General features: G+C 43.6%; 2 protein-coding genes across 2 annotated transcripts in view; one reads left to right on the top strand and one right to left on the bottom strand.

The window, feature by feature from the left end:
- The window catches only part of grm5a (glutamate receptor, metabotropic 5a), a 102,966-nt gene that overhangs the window by 16,688 nt on the left and 64,347 nt on the right, over positions 1-21,931 (bottom strand). The gene's annotated exons all lie outside the window — the stretch shown is intronic.
- Positions 230-8,285, top strand: LOC144410354 (retrovirus-related Pol polyprotein from transposon 412). Its single transcript, XM_078106646.1, has one exon. It carries the CDS (start codon positions 997-999, stop codon positions 5,215-5,217), a length of 4,221 nt encoding a protein of 1,406 aa, XP_077962772.1. The 5' UTR covers positions 230-996; the 3' UTR covers positions 5,218-8,285.

The following is a 21,931-nucleotide window of genomic DNA, read 5'->3' on the forward strand; positions in this document are numbered from 1 at the left end:
CAGAAGTTAGAGGGGGAAGCCGGGACCTCTGACCTCCCTGACGGGGAGCCTCTGGCAAATTGGGTGTCAGTGCTCTGGCCAAAGCTCAGACTCCAATATCCTGTGAAGGTGGCTACCACAGAACTCACTTATGTTCCCCCACACGACGGAGAGGGTGGAAATAGTTATTTAAGGAGAGTCAGAGAATTATGGGACAACAAGTTAGGGGAAGGTGTCATGGATGATCACAGAACCGAGCTTCTTCTTCGCGGCGCCATAGAGTCATCTGTCTCGGAGACAATGAAGACCCAACTAAGAGGAATAGTGGGGTTGTCTGACATGAATTTTGATGCTTGGTCCTCACAGATTAAACACTATGTGGACCGGAGCAAAGAAAAATATGATAAGGAAAAGGGTGAATTAAACAATATTCAGTTACAATTGGCGAAAGCACAGCTGAAGGAAAGCAGAGAGAAGTTGAACCAGGGCAAGAGTGAAGCCAAACAGATGACCCAAACAACAGCGCCATCTCAGGGGGAAGGGCCACCTCAATATGACCCTTATCCAGACCCCCCTCCCTTCCCATGTGCGCCAGCCTGCCAGCAACCACAACAGGCCGCGTACACTCCTCCACAGGCTTACTACCCCCAACCTTATGCCCCGCAACCACAACACATGATGGGGGCCCCACTGTACGGTGGCTTCAGGCAACCGAAAAGACAGTGGGGAGGGGGAAATCGTGGCCGAGTTCCAAACAATGGAGGGCAGTTTAGACAACGACAGAATACTTGTTTCAGCTGTGGGCAGCTTGGACATTGGTCCGACGCATGCCCCCATCCACCTCAGGGTCAGAGGCCTCAGTCCAACCCAGCTCAATACCCTTACGATATCTATCCACCACAAGCACCACATACACTACAACAGGGTAATAGCCTGCGGCATCAGGCCCCAGGTCATCAGCAAATGCCATAGGGGTGCCCAGATCCGACGGCTGACGGTAACCTGTTCCCAGAACCCATGGTGACTCTGACAATCAACGGAAGAGATTACAGATGTATGCTGGACTCAGGTGCTAGGTATTCCACAATAAACACGCCACTGCCACCATCAAGGAATACTGTGCCAGTTATCGGATTTTCGGGTCAATCAGATGAGTGGCCACTTTCTATTCGAGTCCCATGTAAATGGAAATCGCTCTGTTTTGACCAATCCTTTTTGGTTTCCACTGCCTGCCCGATTAACCTGGTGGGAAGAGACATTTTGTGTTCCCAAAATATCATTATGCAAATGACGAAGGGATGTATCACTGTAACATTCCCGGATGGGACACAGCAACGATGTGCCACACCCCACTCTTATGGCCACCAGTTGCTGCAAGCTGAAGTTCAACAGACGCTGAATGACGAAGCAGAGGTCTGGTGGGGGAGAGTGGAGGACTATGATCGAACTGTTCTGCATGAGACTGTCCGCCGTTGGGGCCCATGGTTCAAGGTATTACACCCGACTGAACCACCTGCGGATCCTCCTCATTGCACGATGAACTATTCGCTGTCTCCTGATGAGAACTATGACACCCTGTGGAGTGGACTTGAGTTTGAAAGCGAGGTCCATGGACATCCTGCTGTTAAGGTCCGAGAGATCTATGTGGGGAAACAAGGTGTGGCAGCTGCGGTGGAACTAACCTCTGAGTTACAAGTTCTATATGCGCTACAAGAGACCTCTGCTCCTCACATCACCTTGCTCATCCAAAGCGGAGGAGAAGCTAAGAACATGGGGCCGATGGTTAAAGCGGGGGTTGATGCCACGGACTGGGTGCCCACTCAAAATGTTAACTTACATTACTCTCAGGCTAATGACATGTACCGTATTGCACATACCTCAGAAGTAAAACTTATACCAGAGAAACACCTGCTAAGCCGCACACATGGTAGGGAAAATACTGACCATGAGAACACACAGCTCATGCTAGATGATTTTCCTGATACATTTTGGACAAAAGGGGGAGCTGATGTGGGATTGATTCCAATGGCCCCAGTGGTAATTGAATTAAAAACCGGAACGGTCCCAATTTACCGTCCTCAGTACCCCTTAAGGGAGGAACAAATCGCAGGGATAGAAAAAACAATTGAAGTGTTGCTGCAGGCAGGTGTATTGGAGAGGACGGGGTTCCCCTGGAATACCCCGACTAACCCGGTCCCTAAACCCGGAAAGCCTGACTATAGAATGGTGCATGATTTGAGGCTCGTCAACAAAGTTGTAGTACCAACTCACTATGGCACCCCAAATCCTTATACAATGTTAAATGCAATAGGCCCTGATAAAAGATGGTTCACCTGCATTGACCTGGCGAATGCTTTTTTCTGTGTCCCTCTAGCTGTGCGCTCGAGACAAATGTTTGCGTTTACGTATAAGGGGCGCCAATATACATATACGCGGTTACCACAGGGTTATGTGGACTCACCATCAATTTTTAACCATGTTCTGAAGACCATTTTGGCCGAGTTGGAACTACCAGAAGGAGTTGTTTTACTACAATATGTGGACGACATTCTGCTAGCAGGGACTAGCTCAGAAACGATTATGTCCGCTACCAGAACGGTTCTGCGGTGGTTACAGGGAAACGGCTTCAAAGTGTCTAAATCAAAATTGCAGATTGGGAGACAGAAGGTGACTTTTCTGGGGAGAATTGTGTCACCATCAGGGCAAGCTATGACTGACACACAGAAGTCGTCCATTTTGCAACATCCTCGGCCCACGACGGTTAGAGAAATGATGAAATTCTTAGGACTTGTGACATGGAGCAAGAATTTTATACCTGATTTCTCGGTGCAGGTGGCCCCCTTGAGGGCGTTGATATTGGGTGCAGGCTATAAAAACTACTCAAAGCCTTTGGTGTGGACCCGGGAGGCGGAGGCTGCATTTATTGCCACCAAGCAGGCCATGGCCAGCGCAGCCACATTGCACCCCCCTGATTACTCGAAACCCTTCCATCTAGATGTTGATGAAAAGAACGGATTTGTGAATTCCGTTCTGTTTCAAAAGGGGGAGGGTAACACAGATCGTAAGGTTTTGATGTACTATAGTGGTAAGCTGGATAACGTGGAAATAGGGCATCCCTCGTGTGTCAGAAACGTAGCTGCTATTGGAAGAGCGTTGATTAAAACGGCCCATATAACAATGGAACACCAGACTGTTGTGCACACATCGCATGGAATAGTTGCGTTCTTACAGTCAAACGCGTTCACACTTTCCACGGCAAGACAATCAGCTTTGCAAAGCCTATTGACCAAAACACACATACATTATGAGGCTACAACCAGAAACATGGCGACTCAGATGGGAAATGGGGAGGAGCATGTGTGTGCAGAACTAACAGACCAGGAAATGAAACTTCATGCGACGCTAGAAAAGGAGCCGCTAACTGACCCTGATGACACTTACTACTGCGACGGCCATAGTCACCAGACGCTAGACAGAGAACTTGTTGCTTCGTATGCTGTGGTACACAGGTCAAGGGGAAGCTGGGAAACAATCACAACAGGCATAGTTCCTCAGCCTGCCTCAGCACAAACCGCAGAGTTAATGGCTCTGACAGAAGCGTGCAAAGCAGCTGAAGGCAAAAGAGTGAATATCTATTCTGACTCTGCCTACACTCTACAAGCAGTCCACATTGATTTATGCCACTGGAGGAGAAAAGGATTTGTAACTAGCAATGGGACTCCTGTCAAACACCTGCAGCCACTGCTAGATTTATACCACGCACTAAAGAAACCAAAGCAAGTAGCAGTAATGAAATGCAAGGGACATCAGACAGAAGCCTCAGAGGTAGCTAGAGGTAATAATGCTGCAGACCAGGCGGCTAAGCGCACAGCAGGATACACGCCAAGACACCAAATGATGCAAAAAGCGGAGGATCCAGAAAGTGCTAAGCTAGACTTACAACATGTCGTGAAGTTGCAAGAACAAGCTGCACCTACAGAGAAGCAAGCCTGGCTGAACAAGGGAGCCAGCAAAGGCAGTGAAGGTTTGTGGAGAAGCCACGAGGGGAAGGTAGTGGCCCCGGCGGTGTTGTTGAATATGTTGTGCCAGGAGGCCCATAGTCGTGGACATGGTGCCAGTGGACGTATGATAACGTTAATCTCCCAACAATGGTGGCATCCATTCCTGACCGACATAGCTAAATATTATGTCCAAACATGTGAGATCTGTTGTAAACACAACCCGAAGGTGGCGTTGAAGGCTGGACTTGGAAGTTTCCCTGCCCCTATGGCACCATGGAAAGAGGTGGTAATTGACTTCACAGACATGGGAATGAAGAATCGAGTTGAGGGCAAGAGGTATTTGTTGGTATGCGTTGATCCTTTTTCTAGGTGGGTGGAGGCGATCCCCACAAAATCAGAAAGAGCAGCAGACGTAGTAAAATGGCTGACCAGAGAACTAATACCCAGATTTGGAATTCCAGAAGTCATACGATCGGATAATGGTTCACACTTCTCGAACGCTGAACTACAAGAAATAGAGAAAACGTTCGGGATCAAGCATAAATTTGGGGCAGTTTATCATCCTCAGTCTCAAGGGCTAGTTGAGAGAGCTAACAGAACCATAAAGGAAGGTTTGGCTAAAGTCTGTGCTGAAACGAAGCTGACGTGGGTGGCAGCCCTGCCAATAGTGCTGTATGGGATAAGATCATGTCCTAACTCTAAGTTAGGGATAAGCCCCCATGAGGTATTAACGGGAAGAAAGATGCCTTGTCCGTTAACAACCACTTTGCCTACCACTGTCAGCCCATTGCAGTACCAACATGTGGAAATATCTGACTATATGAGAATGTTGAATAATACTGTGATGAGTATCTCTCAACAGGTGACAGAGATCCTATCTGGAGAAGACGAAGGAGAGGGTGCACCAGTGGAGGTGGATGACTGGGTACTACGGAAAGTAGCCAGATTCAGTTGGACTGATCCCCGCTGGGAAGGTCCATACAAAGTTGCAGAAGTAACCACGCACTGTGTGAAAGTGTGGTTAAAAGAGGACAAATTAAGTAATTGGATACACAAGACACACTGCGCTCGCTCTCTCCCGCCAACAGAAAGAACCCTGGCTGACGTCAGGATAGGCTTGTCCCTGCTGTCTAAGGAAGTACAGTCAGATTGTGTCGAACCCATTGTTCGTCCAGAAGAAGAGCCCGAGGAGGGGGACGAGCCCAGATATCGGTTAAGATCGAGGAATATAGAGTAAACGAGACTCAGAACACCGGTGTCGGTAAACTAAGGAGCCGCTACTCCGTTTTCGTTGCTAAAAGAGGGAGTCGTTATCAGGCTCCCCATAAGGAATTAATCCCTTGAGGTGGAAGAAAGCATCTCTTAACAATCAGTGCAGTAAAAGTAATCTACATCTCAATAAAAGTATCTTGCATTCTAAAAGTTGATCAAGCTCTGAAATCATGAGAACTCCTCTAGGATGTACTGGGGCTAACATAGGATTAGTACTCCTTTTAATTACTCTGATAGTGTTTCTGCCTTTTCTCTGGTGGGAATTACAGCTGAAGAACTTAGACCAGAATGTTAACAATCTGACCACGTCTCAGGTAGAAGCAGAAGACCAAAATAGCAGGGGACTCCAGCGGAGGGTTAGAGCAGTGGGTACACACCGCAAGGTGGACGGTGTCGTGACATTAGAACTGAATAAAACCTACAGAACCCAAGTGTTCCGAGTAGATCTGTGCTCACTGATAGGATGTGGACCAAATGAACAGAAGTGGAGGGGATATGATGTTTACATGTGTCTGTTCCCCTGGGGGAGGCTCATAAAACATTGGTGTACATCCTGGGACATGGTAGGATGGAACACAGGCCCATATGGTTACACATCGCCTTCTTTCAAGAGACAGTGGGGTAGTAGAACTCCGGGGGTGGATTTACAAAAATCCATTACACTGATTCGAGATCAATCGGGGGCTCGGGATAAGGGGCACAATCCTTTAATGATTTCTGTGACCGGATTAGCAGAGTCACCATTTGCTCCAAGAGCAGTGGGCACCTATTACGGTATGAGTCATGAGAAGAGTGATCCTACTCAGTGGTACATGGTTATAGGAGTGGATGTAGCCGATAAAGATCCATTGGCTTTGATTAGGTTTAAATACGTGTCACCTGACATTGAGGGGAAACCCACTACTGCTGAGGCTGAAGAAGTCACTGAGAACCCCAAGGGCCAAAATATAGCAAAAGATCTAGCTGTGATCCACGACAAACTTTCCGCAGAGACGGGGTTCTCCCAGACAAATTACTGGGTGGATTGGATCACAACTGCGTCCCAGCAAATGGACTCAGCTGACTGTGTGGCCTGTGCAGGTGCAAGACCCAGCCTATGGACAGTGCCCTCGGTCCTTAGCCAGGCCGGTAACATTGACTGCCTGATAGAATTACATACTAAAGAGAATCCAAGTGAAGGTTGCAAGTCGTGGGTAACTATTTTTCCAGGATCACAACCACAAGCAATCCCTCCCATGTTCACTCCCATAAGTGGCGATTATACCTGTTTCACTAAGCATCTTAATGGGGGACTGAACGTAGGTTCCTTAACCGATTCATGGTGCAATGTGACATTTGATGTAACCACCTGGACAAATATGACCAAATTGACCCAGGCCCGCTCTGATATCTACTGGTACTGCGGCGGTAGCAGATTACTTAATGTACTGTCAGCTGAGTGGATGGGGAAATGCACCTCAGTTTCCCTCATCGTTCCGCTGAAAATAGTTCCAATAACCGCTGAAACATTGAGCAACGAGGCAAAAAGGCGTAATTCATTCAGTCGCAGTAAAAGAGAATTTAGCTTAACAGTAGGATCCCCTGTTTATTTCGATGCTATTGGGGTGCCGAGAGGGGTACCTGATCAATACAAGTTAACGGATCAGATAGCGGCCGGATGGGAATCATTGTTCCCTTTTATAACTGTAAACAAAAATGTGGACCGACTAAATTATGTACATTTCAATATCCAGCGGCTCACCAATATGACGAGAGATGCTCTGGAAGGGGTGCACAGCCAACTATCGGCCACCTCATTGATGACTTACCAGAACCGGATGGCTTTGGATATGTTATTAGCTGAAAAAGGAGGAGTGTGTGCGATGTTTGGCCAAGCGTGCTGCACTTTTATCCCCAATAACACCGCCCCAGATGGATCCTTTACTAGAGCATTACACGGACTCAGAGCCATGTCTGTTGAATTAGCTGAACACTCTGGTATAGACGGCACCGTCGGTAATTGGTTTGATAAATACTTTGGACAGTGGAAGGGCTTCTTCCTGTCAGTTTTTCTGACCTTAGTAATCGCAATAGTGGTTTTTGCCCTTTGTGGATGCTGCTGCATCCCCTGTATCAGACAACTATGTCTCCGATGCATCACCTCTGCAATAGATGCTAAAATACCCCTGCCATACCAGATGGCTTTGTTACATGAAAGGATCCAATTGTTAGGGCCGGAGGAGATGGGTATGGTAAGAACCGACTTCGAGGGACCTGAAGAAGAAATCCTTTTAAGTTCAACATTCCTGTCCGCGTGATCTGCTAACTGTTGCACACATCATATATAGTGGATGCATACACGTAGATGGTGTGATATTTCTAGGCTAGGATGTATTCTGTGTCTATTATACTCGGTTTGGGTTTTTTGTACTGTTTAGGGATTTCCATGACTGCTGCATTCACCCGTATTCACTGATATAGATATTTAGCGTTTAGATTGGTGGTTTCTTTTGATTTTTTTGGTTTACATAATGAATTATGTAAAAAGGGGGAATTGATAATCAAAAGTTCTTTTCATGGGCTTAGTTGGGGGTTTGCTGTCTTGTCTTGATTTAAGAGTTAAGTAAGGGGGAGGCAGGATCTGCCGAGCAGGCAGACACGAGTCTGACAGGATGGGGAGTCAGTTTGTGTCCTGGCTGAGGAATGTAAGGTCTGCGGGTCAACTAGAAGATTTACCAGCCAAAGGGGGGTTAGAGACACACCAACACTATTCAACATACACACTCTGTTTACGATGTTTACGTTAAGTCAGGAGTCTGGACATTGGATGTGACCGGATCTTAGATGCGGGAGGTGGAAGGTCCTCCTCTACGCCAGTTTAGGGCCAATAGAAATATTTCCTTCCCTGTCTTTCAAGGGTTATAAAACATGATGTTCTTGCTGATGTTAGTTAGTTGTTCTTCCGGCCTGTGTGCTGCCTGAACTGCTCCTGCCTTTGCAAACGCAGCGCTGATACTTGACCTGTGATCTGACAAATAAATTTTCCAGAACGAGAGAAGTCATTCGGCTGAATTTTTGATAACCCCGACCAGGCTCCAAATCTTGAACACGTATTCTTACAAAGGACAGAAGTTCCATACTTTTTTAACCAGATTCCTGCGATGCCCCACACTCTAGCCTCGAGCTCTCCACTCTAGCAGACGCAATACACACTCATGTAAAAGTCAGAAACGGAGCGAAGAACTAGTGAAACATAATCAGTGATTATGAAAAAAGTACAATAGATATCAAGAAGCAGTTTTTTTCATAAAATAGTTAAGACTTGTGTCAACATTTGAGAGTTGAAATGGTGTCTGTAGCTGAAAGATTGGCGTAGCTGAAAAATCTGAAAGTTGAAGAAGTTGAAGAGGATTTGAAAAGCAAACTCCATTTGAAAACCATGTTAAAATATTAACGATTATTGATTTATATAAATTCAAGCATAAGAGGTAGAAAGCTGAAAAGTCATAGCCCTCAAGCCAGAAAGGAGCTGAACATTTTAATATTTGAACGGTTTTAATAGCTGAAAGTGTGAAGGAGTTGAAAGGTGGCGCGGAAGAAATAGAAGAAGAAGATGAAGATGAAGAAATAAAGATTCGAAGAACAATACTTGGAATGCATCGTTAATGCATTCCAACAATAAAGATTAGAAGAACAATACTTGGAATGCATCTCAATGCATTCCAACAAAAAGGCATTTCCTGCTGAAAATGCGTTGGAATGCAAAAAGCTGAAAGCTGCACTGAATATTTGAAAATAGCTGAAAATACAGAAAGTTGAAGGGAATTTGAATACATTTGCTGAAAAGCTGAAATGAATTTGAAATTGCTGAAAATACAGAAATGGGAGAAGCTGAAAGGAATCAATAGATTTGCTGAAAAAGCAGAAATGAAAACAGCTGAAATAAATTTGAAATATTGCAAAAAAATACAGAAATGAATATTAAAAAATTGCTGTTGATAGAGGCATAAGAATAGCTGAAATTATTTTAAAGAACTGCTGAAAATACAGGAAGTGGGGAAGCTGAATTTCAATAGATTTTCTAAAAACAGAAGTTGCAGGAGCTTAAATTTGTTTAAAATTGTTTGTAGTAATATTAGTAGTAGTATTAGTTATAATTGTGGTATTAGTAGTACTAGCAGTATAAGCAGTAATAGTAGGTTTAGTATCAATAGCAGTAGAAACAGCTGGAATACTATTAGCCATAGTAGTATTTGTAATAACATTAGTAGTAGTTGTAGTATTAATAGCAGTAGAAATACTAGTAGTATGGTAGTAGAAGTATCAGTTGTAGTACTAGAAGTACGAGTAATATTCGTAGTGGGAGACAGAATGTTTGTTATTCACACTTAAAAGTTTTTAATTAATAGGCCTCATCACAGACATTACAGTAAAAATTCCCTCCATGGGGCTTTTATTTTGAAATTATTGGATTGGGTGGGGGGGAGTAGATAGAGGGAGGGAGGGTGAGAGGGTGAGGAAGGGAGGGGTGGTGAGGAAGAGATAGAGGGAGAGAGAGACAGAGGAGAAATAGACAGACATACTGACTGAGAGTGATTAACAGTGAGCAGAGGTCAGGGTGGAGGGGGGAGGGGGGGCGAGTGTCTTTATCATATTGGTCTGTTGACAGAAAGCATAGCTGCGTCATGTGACTCCACTAATCAGGTCATAGGAGCAGCTTTGAGCCACAGATAGAGATCCTGCAGCGTGTGAGCGAGTAACCACGACAACGGCGCACCTATTGGATTGGGTGGGGTGGGGGGGTGTAGATAGAGGGAGGGAGGGTGAGAGGGTGAGGAAGGGAATGGTGGTGAGGAAGAGAGAGAGGGAGAGGGGAGGAGAATTAGATTGACTGACTGACTGAGAGTGATTAACAGTGAGCAGAGGTCAGGGTGGAGGGGGGAGGGGGGGCGAGTGTCTTTATCATATTGGTCTGTTGACAGAAAGCATAGCTGGGTCATGTGACTCCACTAATCAGGTCACAAGGAGCAGCTGTGAGTCACAGACAGATCCTGCAGCATGTGAGTGCTCGTAACCACGACAACGGCGCACCTGTGCTCATTAACGAGCTGCTGCAAAAGTGCAGACACAGGACAGCGAGTTACACAGAATCCACACCTCAAACAAATGGGAACCAGCGCAAAACTATAACAGCTATCTAAAAAATACGGCGTTTGTATGAGACCCAAGACTCTACCGAACGCGTGGATGTGTTTTTATGTCTGTCCGGTAATAAATACGGCTCCTATGGCCGTTTACAAAACGTGTACCTTGTGGATTTTTGTGAGAAATATGTCGGCAGATTTGTATTGGAGCCTATGGGGCTTTTGGCAGAGGTTGTGTCACTCAAACACTCCTTGCGCCAAAACTAAAAAACTCTGGGATTCCATGAACACATTAATCCAATCAGCACAACCATACCCTCATTAATCTGAAGAAATGAAGCCTCTAGAGTGTATACTTTGGCTGCAAGGACAAAAGTTCCATACTTTTTTAACCAGATTTCTGCGCTGCTTCAGCCTCTAGCCTCGAGCTCTCCACTCTAGCAGACGCAATACACACTCATGTAAAAGTCAGAAACGGAGCGAAAAACTAGTGAAACATAATCAGTGATTATGAAAAAAGTACAATAGATATCAAGAAGCAGTTTTTTTCATAAAATAGTTGAGACTTGTGTGAACATTTGAGAGTTGAAATGGTGTCTGTAGCTGAAAGATTCGCGAAGCTGAAAAATCTGAAAGTTGAAGAAGTTTAGGAGGATTTGAAAGCAAACTCCATTTGAAAACCATGTTAAAATATTAATGATTATTGATTTATATAAATTCAAGCATAAGAGGTAGAAAGCTGAAAAGTCATAGCCCTCAAGCCAGAAAGGAGCTGAACATTTTAATATTTGAACATTTTAAATAGCTGAAAGTGTGAAGGAGTTGAAAGGTGCCGCGGAAGAAATAGAAGAAGCTGAAGAATAAAGATTCGAAGAACAATACTTGGAATGCATCGTTAATGCATTCCAACAACTAGAAAATGCATTTCCTGCTGAAAATGCGTTGGAATGCAAAAAGCTGAAAGCTGAAATGAACTTTTTAAAATAGCTGAAAATACAGAAAGTTGAAGGGAATTTGAATACATTTGCTGAAATTATAGATATTAGAAAAGCTGAAATGAATTTGAAATTGCTGAAAATACAGAAATGGGAGAAGCTGAAAGGAATTTCAATAGATTTGCTGAAAAAGCAGAAATGAAAACAGCTGAAATAAATTTGAAATATTGCAAAAAAATACAGAAATGAATATTAAAACATTGCTGTTGATAGAGGCATAAGAATAGCTGAAATTATTTTAAAGAACTGCTGAAAATACAGAAAGTGGGGAAGCTGAATTTCAATAGATTTTCTAAAAACAGAAGTTGCAGGAGCTTAAATTTGTTTAAAATTGTTTGTAGTAATATTAGTAGTAGTATTAGTTATAATTGTGGTATTAGTAGTACTAGCAGTATAAGCAGTAATAGTAGGTTTAGTATCAATAGCAGTAGAAACAGCTGTAATACTATTAGCCATAGTAGTATTTGTAATAACATTAGTAGTAGTTGTAGTATTAATAGCAGTAGAAATACTAGTAGTATGGTAGTAGAAGTATCAGTTGTAGTACTAGAAGTACGAGTAATATTCGTAGTGGGAGACAGAATGTTTGTTATTCAAACTAAGAAGTTTTTAATTAATAGGCCTCATCACAAACATTACAGTAAAAATTCCCTCCATGTGGCTTTTATTTTGAAATTATTGGATTGGGTGGGTTGGGGGGGTGTAGATAGAGGGAGGGAGGGTGAGAGGGTGAGGAAGGGAGGGGTGGTGAGGAAGAGATAGAGGGAGAGAGAGAGGAGGAGAAATAGACAGACATACTGACTGACTGAGTGATTAACAGTGAGAAGAGGTCAGGGTGGAGGGGGGAGGGGGGGCGAGTGTCTTTATCATATTGGTCTGTTGACAGAAAGCATAGCTGCGTCATGTGACTCCACTAATCACGTCATTGGAGCAGCTGTGAGTCACACACAGAGATACTGCAGCGTGTTTACGAGTAACCACGGCAACGGCGCACCTATTGGATTGGGTGGGGTGGGGGGGTGTAGATAGAGGGAGGGAGGGTGAGAGGGTGAGGAAGGGAATGGTGGTGAGGAAGAGAGGGAGAGGGGAGGAGAATTAGACTGACTGACTGACTGAGAGTGATTAACAGTAAGTAGAGGTCAGGGTGGAGGGGGGCTAGTGTCTTTATCATATTGGTCTGTTGACAGAAAGCATAGCTGCGTCATGTGACTCCACTAATCACGTCATTGGAGCAGCTGTGAGTCACACACAGAGATACTGCAGCGTGTTTACGAGTAACCACGGCAACGGCGCACCTATTGGATTGGGTGGGGTGGGGGGGTGTAGATAGAGGGAGGGAGGGTGAGAGGGTGAGGAAGGGAATGGTGGTGAGGAAGAGAGGGAGAGGGGAGGAGAATTAGACTGACTGACTGACTGAGAGTGATTAACAGTAAGTAGAGGTCAGGGTGGAGGGGGGAGGGGGGCTAGTGTCTTTATCATATTGGTCTGTTGACAGAAAGCATAGCTGCGTCATGTGACTCCACTAATCACGTCATTGGAGCAGCTGTGAGTCACACACAGAGATACTGCAGCGTGTTTACGAGTAACCACGGCAACGGCGCACCTATTGGATTGGGTGGGGTGGGGGGGTGTAGATAGAGGGAGGGAGGGTGAGAGGGTGAGGAAGGGAATGGTGGTGAGGAAGAGAGGGAGAGGGGAGGAGAATTAGACTGACTGACTGACTGAGAGTGATTAACAGTAAGTAGAGGTCAGGGTGGAGGGGGGAGGGGGGCTAGTGTCTTTATCATATTGGTCTGTTGACAGAAAGCATAGCTGCGTCATGTGACTCCACTAATCACGTCATTGGAGCAGCTGAGTCACAGACAGATCTTGCAGCCGTGTGAGTGCTCGTAACCACGACAACGCCGCACCTGTGCGGCTGCAAGAGGGCAGACACAGAACAGCAAGTTACACAGAATCCACACCTCAAACAAATGAGAACCAGCGCAAAACTATAACAGCTATCTAAAAAATACGGCGTTTGTATGAGACCCAAGACTCTACCGAACGCGTGGATGTGTTTTTATGTCTGTCCGGTAATAAATACGGCTCCTATGGCCGTTTACAAAACGTGTACCTTGTGGATTTTTGTGAGAAATATGTCGGCAGATTTGTATTGGAGCCTATGGGGCTTTTGGCAGAGGTTGTGTCACTCAAACACTCCTTGCGCCAAAACTAAAAAACTCTGGGATTCCATGAACACATTAATCCAATCAGCACAACCATACCCTCATTAATCTGAAGAAATGAAGCCTCTAGAGTGTATACTTTGGCTGCAAGGACAGAAGTTCCATATTTTTTTAACCAGATTTCTGCGCTGCCCCACACTCTAGCCTCGAGCTCTCCACTCTAGCAGACGCAATACACACTCATGTAAAAGTCAGAAACGGAGCGAAAAACTAGTGAAACATAATCAGTGATTATGAAAAAAGTACAATAGATATCAAGAAGCAGTTTTTTTCATAAAATAGTTGAGACCTGTGTCAACATTTGAAAGTTGAAATGGTGTCTGTAGCTGAAAGATTGGCGGATCTGAAATATCTGAAAGTTGAAGAAGTTTAAGGAGGATTTGAAAACAATCTCCATTTGAAAACCATGTTTAAATATTAGTGATTATTGATTTATATAAATTCAAGCTTAAGAGGTAGAAAGCTGAAAAGTCATAGCCCTCAAGCCAGAAAGGAGCTGAACATTTTAATATTTGAAGGATTTTAATAGCTGAAAGTGTGAAGGAGTTGAAAGGTGCCGCGGAAGAAATAGAAGAAGATGAAGTTGAAGAACTAGAAAAGGCATTTCCTGCTGAAAATGCGTTGGAATGCAAAAAGCTGAAAGCTGCACTGAATATTTAAAAATAGCTGAAAATACAGAAAGTTGAAGGGAATTTGAATACATTTGCTGAATATTTAAAAATAGCTGAAAATACAGAAAGTTGAAGGGAATTTGAGTACATTTGCTGAATATTTAAAAATAGCTGAAAATACAGAAAGTTGAAGGGAATTTGAATACATTTGCTGAAATAAAAGATATTAGAAAAGCTGAAATTAATTTGAAATAGCTGAAAATACAGAAATGGGAGAAGCTGAAAGGAATTTCAATAGATTTGCTGAAAAAGCAGAAATGAAAACAGCTGAAATAAATGTGAAATATTGCAAAACAGAAGTTGCAGGAGCTTAAATGAATTTTAAAAAGTACAGAAATAACAAAAGCTGAGATGAATAAAAAGAGGTTTAAAATTGTTTGTAGTAATGTTAGTTGTAATTTGGGTATTAGTACTAGCAGTAGAAGTCGGTTTAGTATCAATAGCAGTAGAAACAGCTGGAATACTGATACTATTAGCCATAGTAGTATTTTTAATAACATTAGTAGTAGTTGTATTAATAGCAGTAGAAATACTAGTAGTATGGTAGTAGAAGTATCAGTTGTAGTTCTACTGAGGTACTAGTAATATTCGTAGTGGTTATAGTAGTATTTGAAAGAGCAATGCGTATTTCAACGAAACCGCTTCATGGTTAAGGTACAGATAATCATTCAGGCTTTTAGTTTGTAATGATGGAATTGGGTGAGGGGGGGTTGGGAGACAGAATGTTTGTTATTCAAACTAAGAAGTTTTTAATTAATAGGCCTCATCACTAACATTACAGTAAAAATTCCCTCCATGGGGCTTTTATTTTAAAATTATTGGATTGGGTGGGGTGGGGGGGTGTAGATAGAGGGAGGGAGGGTGAGAGGGTGAGGAAGGGAGGGGTGGTGAGGAAGAGATAGAGGGAGAGAGAGAGAGGAGAAATAGACAGACATACTGACTGACTGAGAGTGATTAACAGTGAGAAGAGGTCAGGGTGGAGGGGGGAGGGGGGGCGAGTGTCTTTATCATATTGGTCTGTTGACAGAAAGCATAGCTGCGTCATGTGACTCCACTAATCAGGTCATAGGAGCAGCTTTGAGCCACAGACAGAGATCCTGCAGCGTGTGAGCGAGTAACCACGACAACGGCGCACCTATTGGATTGGGTGGGGTGGGGTGGTGTAGATAGAGGGAGGGAGGGTGAGGAAGGGAGGGGTGGTGAGGAAGAGATAGAGGGAGAGAGAGAGAGGAGAAATAGACAGACATACTGACTGACTGAGTGATTAACAGTGAGAAGAGGTCAGGGTGGAGGGGGGAGGGGGGGCGAGTGTCTTTATCATATTGGTCTGTTGACAGAAAGCATAGCTGCGTCATGTGACTCCACTAATCACGTCATTGGAGCAGCTGTGAGTCACACACAGAGATACTGCAGCGTGTTTACGAGTAACCACGGCAACGGCGCACCTATTGGATTGGGTGGGGTGGGGGGGTGTAGATAGAGGGAGGGAGGGTGAGAGGGTGAGGAAGGGAATGGTGGTGAGGAAGAGAGGGAGAGGGGAGGAGAATTAGACTGACTGACTGACTGAGAGTGATTAACAGTAAGTAGAGGTCAGGGTGGAGGGGGGAGGGGGGCTAGTGTCTTTATCATATTGGTCTGTTGACAGAAAGCATAGCTGCGTCATGTGACTCCACTAATCACGTCATTGGAGCAGCTGAGTCACAGACAGATCCTGCAGCATGTGAGTGCTCGTAACCACGACAACGCCGCACCTGTGCTCATTAACGATCTGCTGCAAAAGACAGAGACATGGCAGCAAGTTACACAGAATCCACACCTCACACAAATGAGAACCAGCGCAAAACTATAACAGCTATCTAAAAAATACGGCGTTTGTATGAGACCCAAGACTCTACCGAACGCGTGGATGTGCTTTTTATGTCTGTCCGGTAATAAATACGGCTCCTATGGCCGTTGACAGAACGTGTACCTTGTGGATTTTTGTGAGAAATATGTCGGCAGATTTGTATTGGAGCCTATGGGGCTTTTGGCAGAGGTTGTGTCACTCAAACACTCCTTGCGCCAAAACTAAAAAACTCTGGGATTCCATGAACACATTAATCCAATCAGCACAACCATACCCTCATTAATCTGAAGAAATGAAGCCTCTAGAGTGTATACTTTGGCTGCAAGGACAGAAGTTCCATACTTTTTTAACCAGATTTCTGCGCTGCTCCACACTCTAGCCTCGAGGTCCCGCCTCTAGCAGACGCAATACACACTCATGTAAAAGTCAGAAACGGAGCGAAGAACTAGTGAAACATAATCAGTGATTATGAAAAAAGTACAATAGATATCAAGAAGCAGTTTTTTTCATAAAATAGTTAAGACTTGTGTCAACATTTGAAAGTTTAAATGGTGTCTGTAGCTGAAAGATTGGCGGAGCTGAAATATCTGAAAGTTGAAGAAGTTGAAGAAGTTTAAGAGGATTTGAAAAGCAAACTCCATTTGAAAACCATGTTAAAATATTAATGATTATTGATTTATATAAATTCAAGCTTAAGAGGTAGAAAGCTGAAAAGTCATAGCCCGGAAGCCGGAAAGAAGCTGAACATTTTTATATTTGAAGGATTTTAATAGCTGAAAGTGTGAAGGAGTTGAAAGGTGCCACGGAAGAAATAGAAGAACTAGAAAATGCATTTCCTGCTGAAAATGCGTTGGAATGCAAAAAGCTGAAAGCTGAAATGAATATTTAAAAATAGCTGAAAATACAGAAAGTTGAAGGGAATTTGAATACATCTGAAATTACACATATTAGAAAAGCTGAAATGAATTTGAAATAGCTGAAAATACAGAAATGGGAGAAGCTGAAAGGAATTTCAATAGATTTGCTGAAAAAGCAGAAATGAAAACAGCTGAAATAAATTTGAAATATTGCAAAAAAATACAGAAATGAATATTAAAAAATTGCTGTTGATGGAGGCATAAGAATAGCTGAAATTATTTTAAAGAACTGCTGAAAATACAGGAAGTGGGGAAGCTGAATTTCAATAGATTTTCTAAAAACAGAAGTTGCAGGAGCTTAAATTTGTTTTAAATTGTTTGTAGTAATATTAGTAGTAGTATTAGTTGAAATTGTGGTGTTAGTAGTACTAGCAGTATAAGCAGTAATAGTAGGTTTAGTATCAATAGCAGTAGAAACAGCTGTAATACTATTAGCCATAGTAGTATTTGTAATAACATTAGTAGTAGTTGTAGTATTAATAGCAGTAGAAATACTAGTAGTATGGTAGTAGAAGTATCAGTTGTAGTACTAGAAGTACGAGTAATATTCGTAGTGGGAGACAGAATGTTTGTTATTCAAACTAAGAAGTTTTTAATTAATAGGCCTCATCACAAACATTACAGTAAAAATTCCCTCCATGTGGCTTTTATTTTGAAATTATTGGATTGGGTGGGTTGGGGGGGTGTAGATAGAGGGAGGGAGGGTGAGAGGGTGAGGAAGGGAGGGGTGGTGAGGAAGAGATAGAGGGAGAGGAGGAGAAATAGACATACTGACTGACTGAGTGATTAACAGTGAGAAGAGGTCAGGGTGGAGGGGGGAGGGGGGGCGAGTGTCTTTATCATATTGGTCTGTTGACAGAAAGCATAGCTGCGTCATGTGACTCCACTAACCACGTCATTGGAGCAGCTGTGAGTCACACACAGAGATACTGCAGCGTGTTTACGAGTAACCACGGCAACGGCGCACCTATTGCATTGGGTGGGGTGGGGGGGTGTAGATAGAGGGAGGGAGGGTGAGAGGGTGAGGAAGGGAATGGTGGTGAGGAAGAGAGGGAGAGGGGAGGAGAATTAGACTGACTGACTGACTGAGAGTGATTAACAGTAAGTAGAGGTCAGGGGGGAGGGGGGAGGGGGGGCTAGTGTCTTTATCATATTGGTCTGTTGACAGAAAGCATAGCTGCGTCATGTGACTCCACTAATCACGTCATTGGAGCAGCTGTGAGTCACACACAGAGATACTGCAGCGTGTTTACGAGTAACCACGGCAACGGCGCACCTATTGGATTGGGTGGGGTGGGGGGGTGTAGATAGAGGGAGGGAGGGTGAGAGGGTGAGGAAGGGAATGGTGGTGAGGAAGAGAGGGAGAGGGGAGGAGAATTAGACTGACTGACTGACTGAGAGTGATTAACAGTAAGTAGAGGTCAGGGTGGAGGGGGGAGGGGGGCTAGTGTCTTTATCATATTGGTCTGTTGACAGAAAGCATAGCTGCGTCATGTGACTCCACTAATCAGGTCACAAGGAGCAGCTGTGAGCCACAGACAGATCCTGCAGCATGTGAGTGCTCGTAACCACGACAACGACGCACCTGTGCGGCTGCAAAAGTGCAGACACAGGACAGCGAGTTACACAGAATCCACACCTCAAACAAATGAGAACCAGCGCAAAACTATAACAGCTATCTAAAAAATACGGCGTTTGTATGAGACCCAAGACTCTACCGAACGCGTGGATGTGTTTTTATGTCTGTCCGGTAATAAATACGGCTCCTATGGCCGTTTACAGAACGTGTACCTTGTGGATTTTTGTGAGAAATATGTCGGCAGATTTGTATTGGAGCCTATGGGGCTTTTGCCAGAGGTTGTGTCACTCAAACACTCCTTGCGCCAAAACTAAAAAACTCTGGGATTCCATGAACACATTAATCCAATCAGCACAACCATACCCTCATTAATCTGAAGAAATGAAGCCTCTAGAGTGTATACTTTGGCTGCAAGGACAGAAGTTCCATATTTTTTTAACCAGATTCCTGCGATGCCCCACACTCTAGCCTCGAGCTCTCCACTCTAGCAGACGCAATACACACTCATGTAAAAGTCAGAAACGGAGCGAAGAACTAGTGAAACATAATCAGTGATTATGAAAAAAGTACAATAGATATCAAGAAGCAGTTTTTTTCATAAAATAGTTAAGACTTGTGTCAACATTTGAAAGTTTAAATGGTGTCTGTAGCTGAAAGATTTGCGAAGCTGAAAAATCTGAAAGTTGAAGAAGTTTAGGAGGATTTGAATACAAACTCCATTTGAAAACCATGTTAAAATATTAATGATTATTGATTTATATAAATTCAAGCATAAGAGGTAGAAAGCTGAAAAGTCATAGCCCTCAAGCCAGAAAGGAGCTGAACATTTTAATATTTGAAGGATTTTAATAGCTGAAAATGTGAAGGAGTTGAAAGGGGGCGCGGAAGAAATAGAATAATAAGTCGGAACTAGAAAATGCATTTCCTGCTGAAAATGCGTTGGAATGCAAAAAGCTGAAAGCTGAAATGAATATTTAAAAATAGCTGAAAATACAGAAAGTTGAAGGGAATTTGAATACATCTGAAATTACACATATTAGAAAAGCTGAAATGAATTTGAACTAGAAAATGCATTTCCTGCTGAAAATGCGTTGGAATGCAAAAAGCTGAAAGCTGAAATGAACTTTTTAAAATAGCTGAAAATACAGAAAGTTGAAGGGAATTTGAATACATTTGCTGAAATTATAGATATTAGAAAAGCTGAAATGAATTTGAAATTGCTGAAAATACAGAAATGGGAGAAGCTGAAAGGAATTTCAATAGATTTGCTGAAAAAGCAGAAATGAAAACAGCTGAAATAAATTTGAAATATTGCAAAAAAATACAGAAATGAATAGTGAAAAATTGCTGTTGATAGAGGCATAAGAATAGCTGAAATTATTTTAAAGAACTGCTGAAAATACAGGAAGTGGGGAAGCTGAATTTCAATAGATTTTCTAAAAACAGAAGTTGCAGGAGCTTAAATTTGTTTAAAATTGTTTGTAGTAATATTAGTAGTAGTATTAGTTATAATTGTGGTATTAGTAGTACTAGCAGTAATAGTAGGTTTAGTATCAATAGCAGTAGAAACAGCTGTAATACTATTAGCCATAGTCGTATTTGTAATAACATTAGTAGTAGTTGTAGTATTAATAGCAGTAGAAATACTAGTAGTATGGTAGTAGAAGTATCAGTTGTAGTACTAGAAGTACGAGTAATATTCGTAGTGGGAGACAGAATGTTTGTTATTCAAACTAAGACGTTTTTAATTAATAGGCCTCATCACAAACATTACAGTAAAAATTCCCTCCATGTGGCTTTTATTTTGAAATTATTGGATTGGGTGGGTTGGGGGGGTGTAGATAGAGGGAGGGAGGGTGAGAGGGTGAGGAAGGGAGGGGTGGTGAGGAAGAGATAGAGGGAGAGAGAGAGGAGGAGAAATAGACAGACATACTGACTGACTGAGTGATTAACAGTAAGAAGAGGTCAGGGTGGAGGGGGGAGGGGGGGCGAGTGTCTTTATCATATTGGTCTGTTGACAGAAAGCATAGCTGCGTCATGTGACTCCACTAATCAGGTCATTGGAGCAGCTGTGAGTCACACACAGAGATACTGCAGCGTGTTTACGAGTAACCACGGCAACGGCGCACCTATTGCATTGGGTGGGGTGGGGGGGTGTAGATAGAGGGAGGGAGGGTGAGAGGGTGAGGAAGGGAATGGTGGTGAGGAAGAGAGGGAGAGGGGAGGAGAATTAGACTGACTGAGAGTGATTAACAGTAAGTAGAGGTCAGGGGGGAGGGGGGAGGGGGGGCTAGTGTCTTTATCATATTGGTCTGTTGACAGAAAGCATAGCTGCGTCATGTGACTCCACTAATCACGTCATTGGAGCAGCTGTGAGTCACACACAGAGATACTGCAGCGTGTTTACGAGTAACCACGGCAACGGCGCACCTATTGGATTGGGTGGGGTGGGGGGGTGTAGATAGAGGGAGGGAGGGTGAGAGGGTGAGGAAGGGAATGGTGGTGAGGAAGAGAGGGAGAGGGGAGGAGAATTAGACTGACTGACTGACTGAGAGTGATTAACAGTAAGTAGAGGTCAGGGTGGAGGGGGGAGGGGGGCTAGTGTCTTTATCATATTGGTCTGTTGACAGAAAGCATAGCTGCGTCATGTGACTCCACTAATCAGGTCACAAGGAGCAGCTGTGAGCCACAGACAGATCCTGCAGCGTGTGAGTGCTCGTAACCACGACAACGCCGCACCTGTGCGGCTGCAAAAGTGCAGACACAGGACAGCGAGTTACACAGAATCCACACCTCAAACAAATGAGAACCAGCGCAAAACTATAACAGCTATCTAAAAAAATACGGCGTTTGTATGAGACCCAAGACTCTACCGAACGCGTGGATGTGTTTTTATGTCTGTCCGGTAATAAATACGGCTCCTATGGCCGTTGACAAAACGTGTACCTTGTGGATTTTTGTGAGAAATATGTCGGCAGATTTGTATTGGAGCCTATGGGGCTTTTGGCAGAGGTTGTGTCACTCAAACACTCCTTGCGCCAAAACTAAAGAACTCTGGGATTCCATGAACACATTAATCCAATCAGCACAACCATACCCTCATTAATCTGAAGAAATGAAGCCTCTAGAGTGTATACTTTGGCTGCAAGGACAGAAGTTCCATATTTTTTTTACCAGATTCCTGCGATGCCCCACACTCTAGCCGTCGAGGTCCCCCTCTAGCAGACGCAATACACACTCATGTAAAAGTCAGAAACGGAGCGAAGAACTAGTGAAACATAATCAGTGATTATGAAAAAAGTACAATAGATATCAAGAAG

Source organism: Gasterosteus aculeatus, chromosome 7, assembly GCF_964276395.1.
Source record: "Gasterosteus aculeatus chromosome 7, fGasAcu3.hap1.1, whole genome shotgun sequence".
NCBI classification, from domain to species: domain Eukaryota; kingdom Metazoa; phylum Chordata; class Actinopteri; order Perciformes; family Gasterosteidae; genus Gasterosteus; species Gasterosteus aculeatus.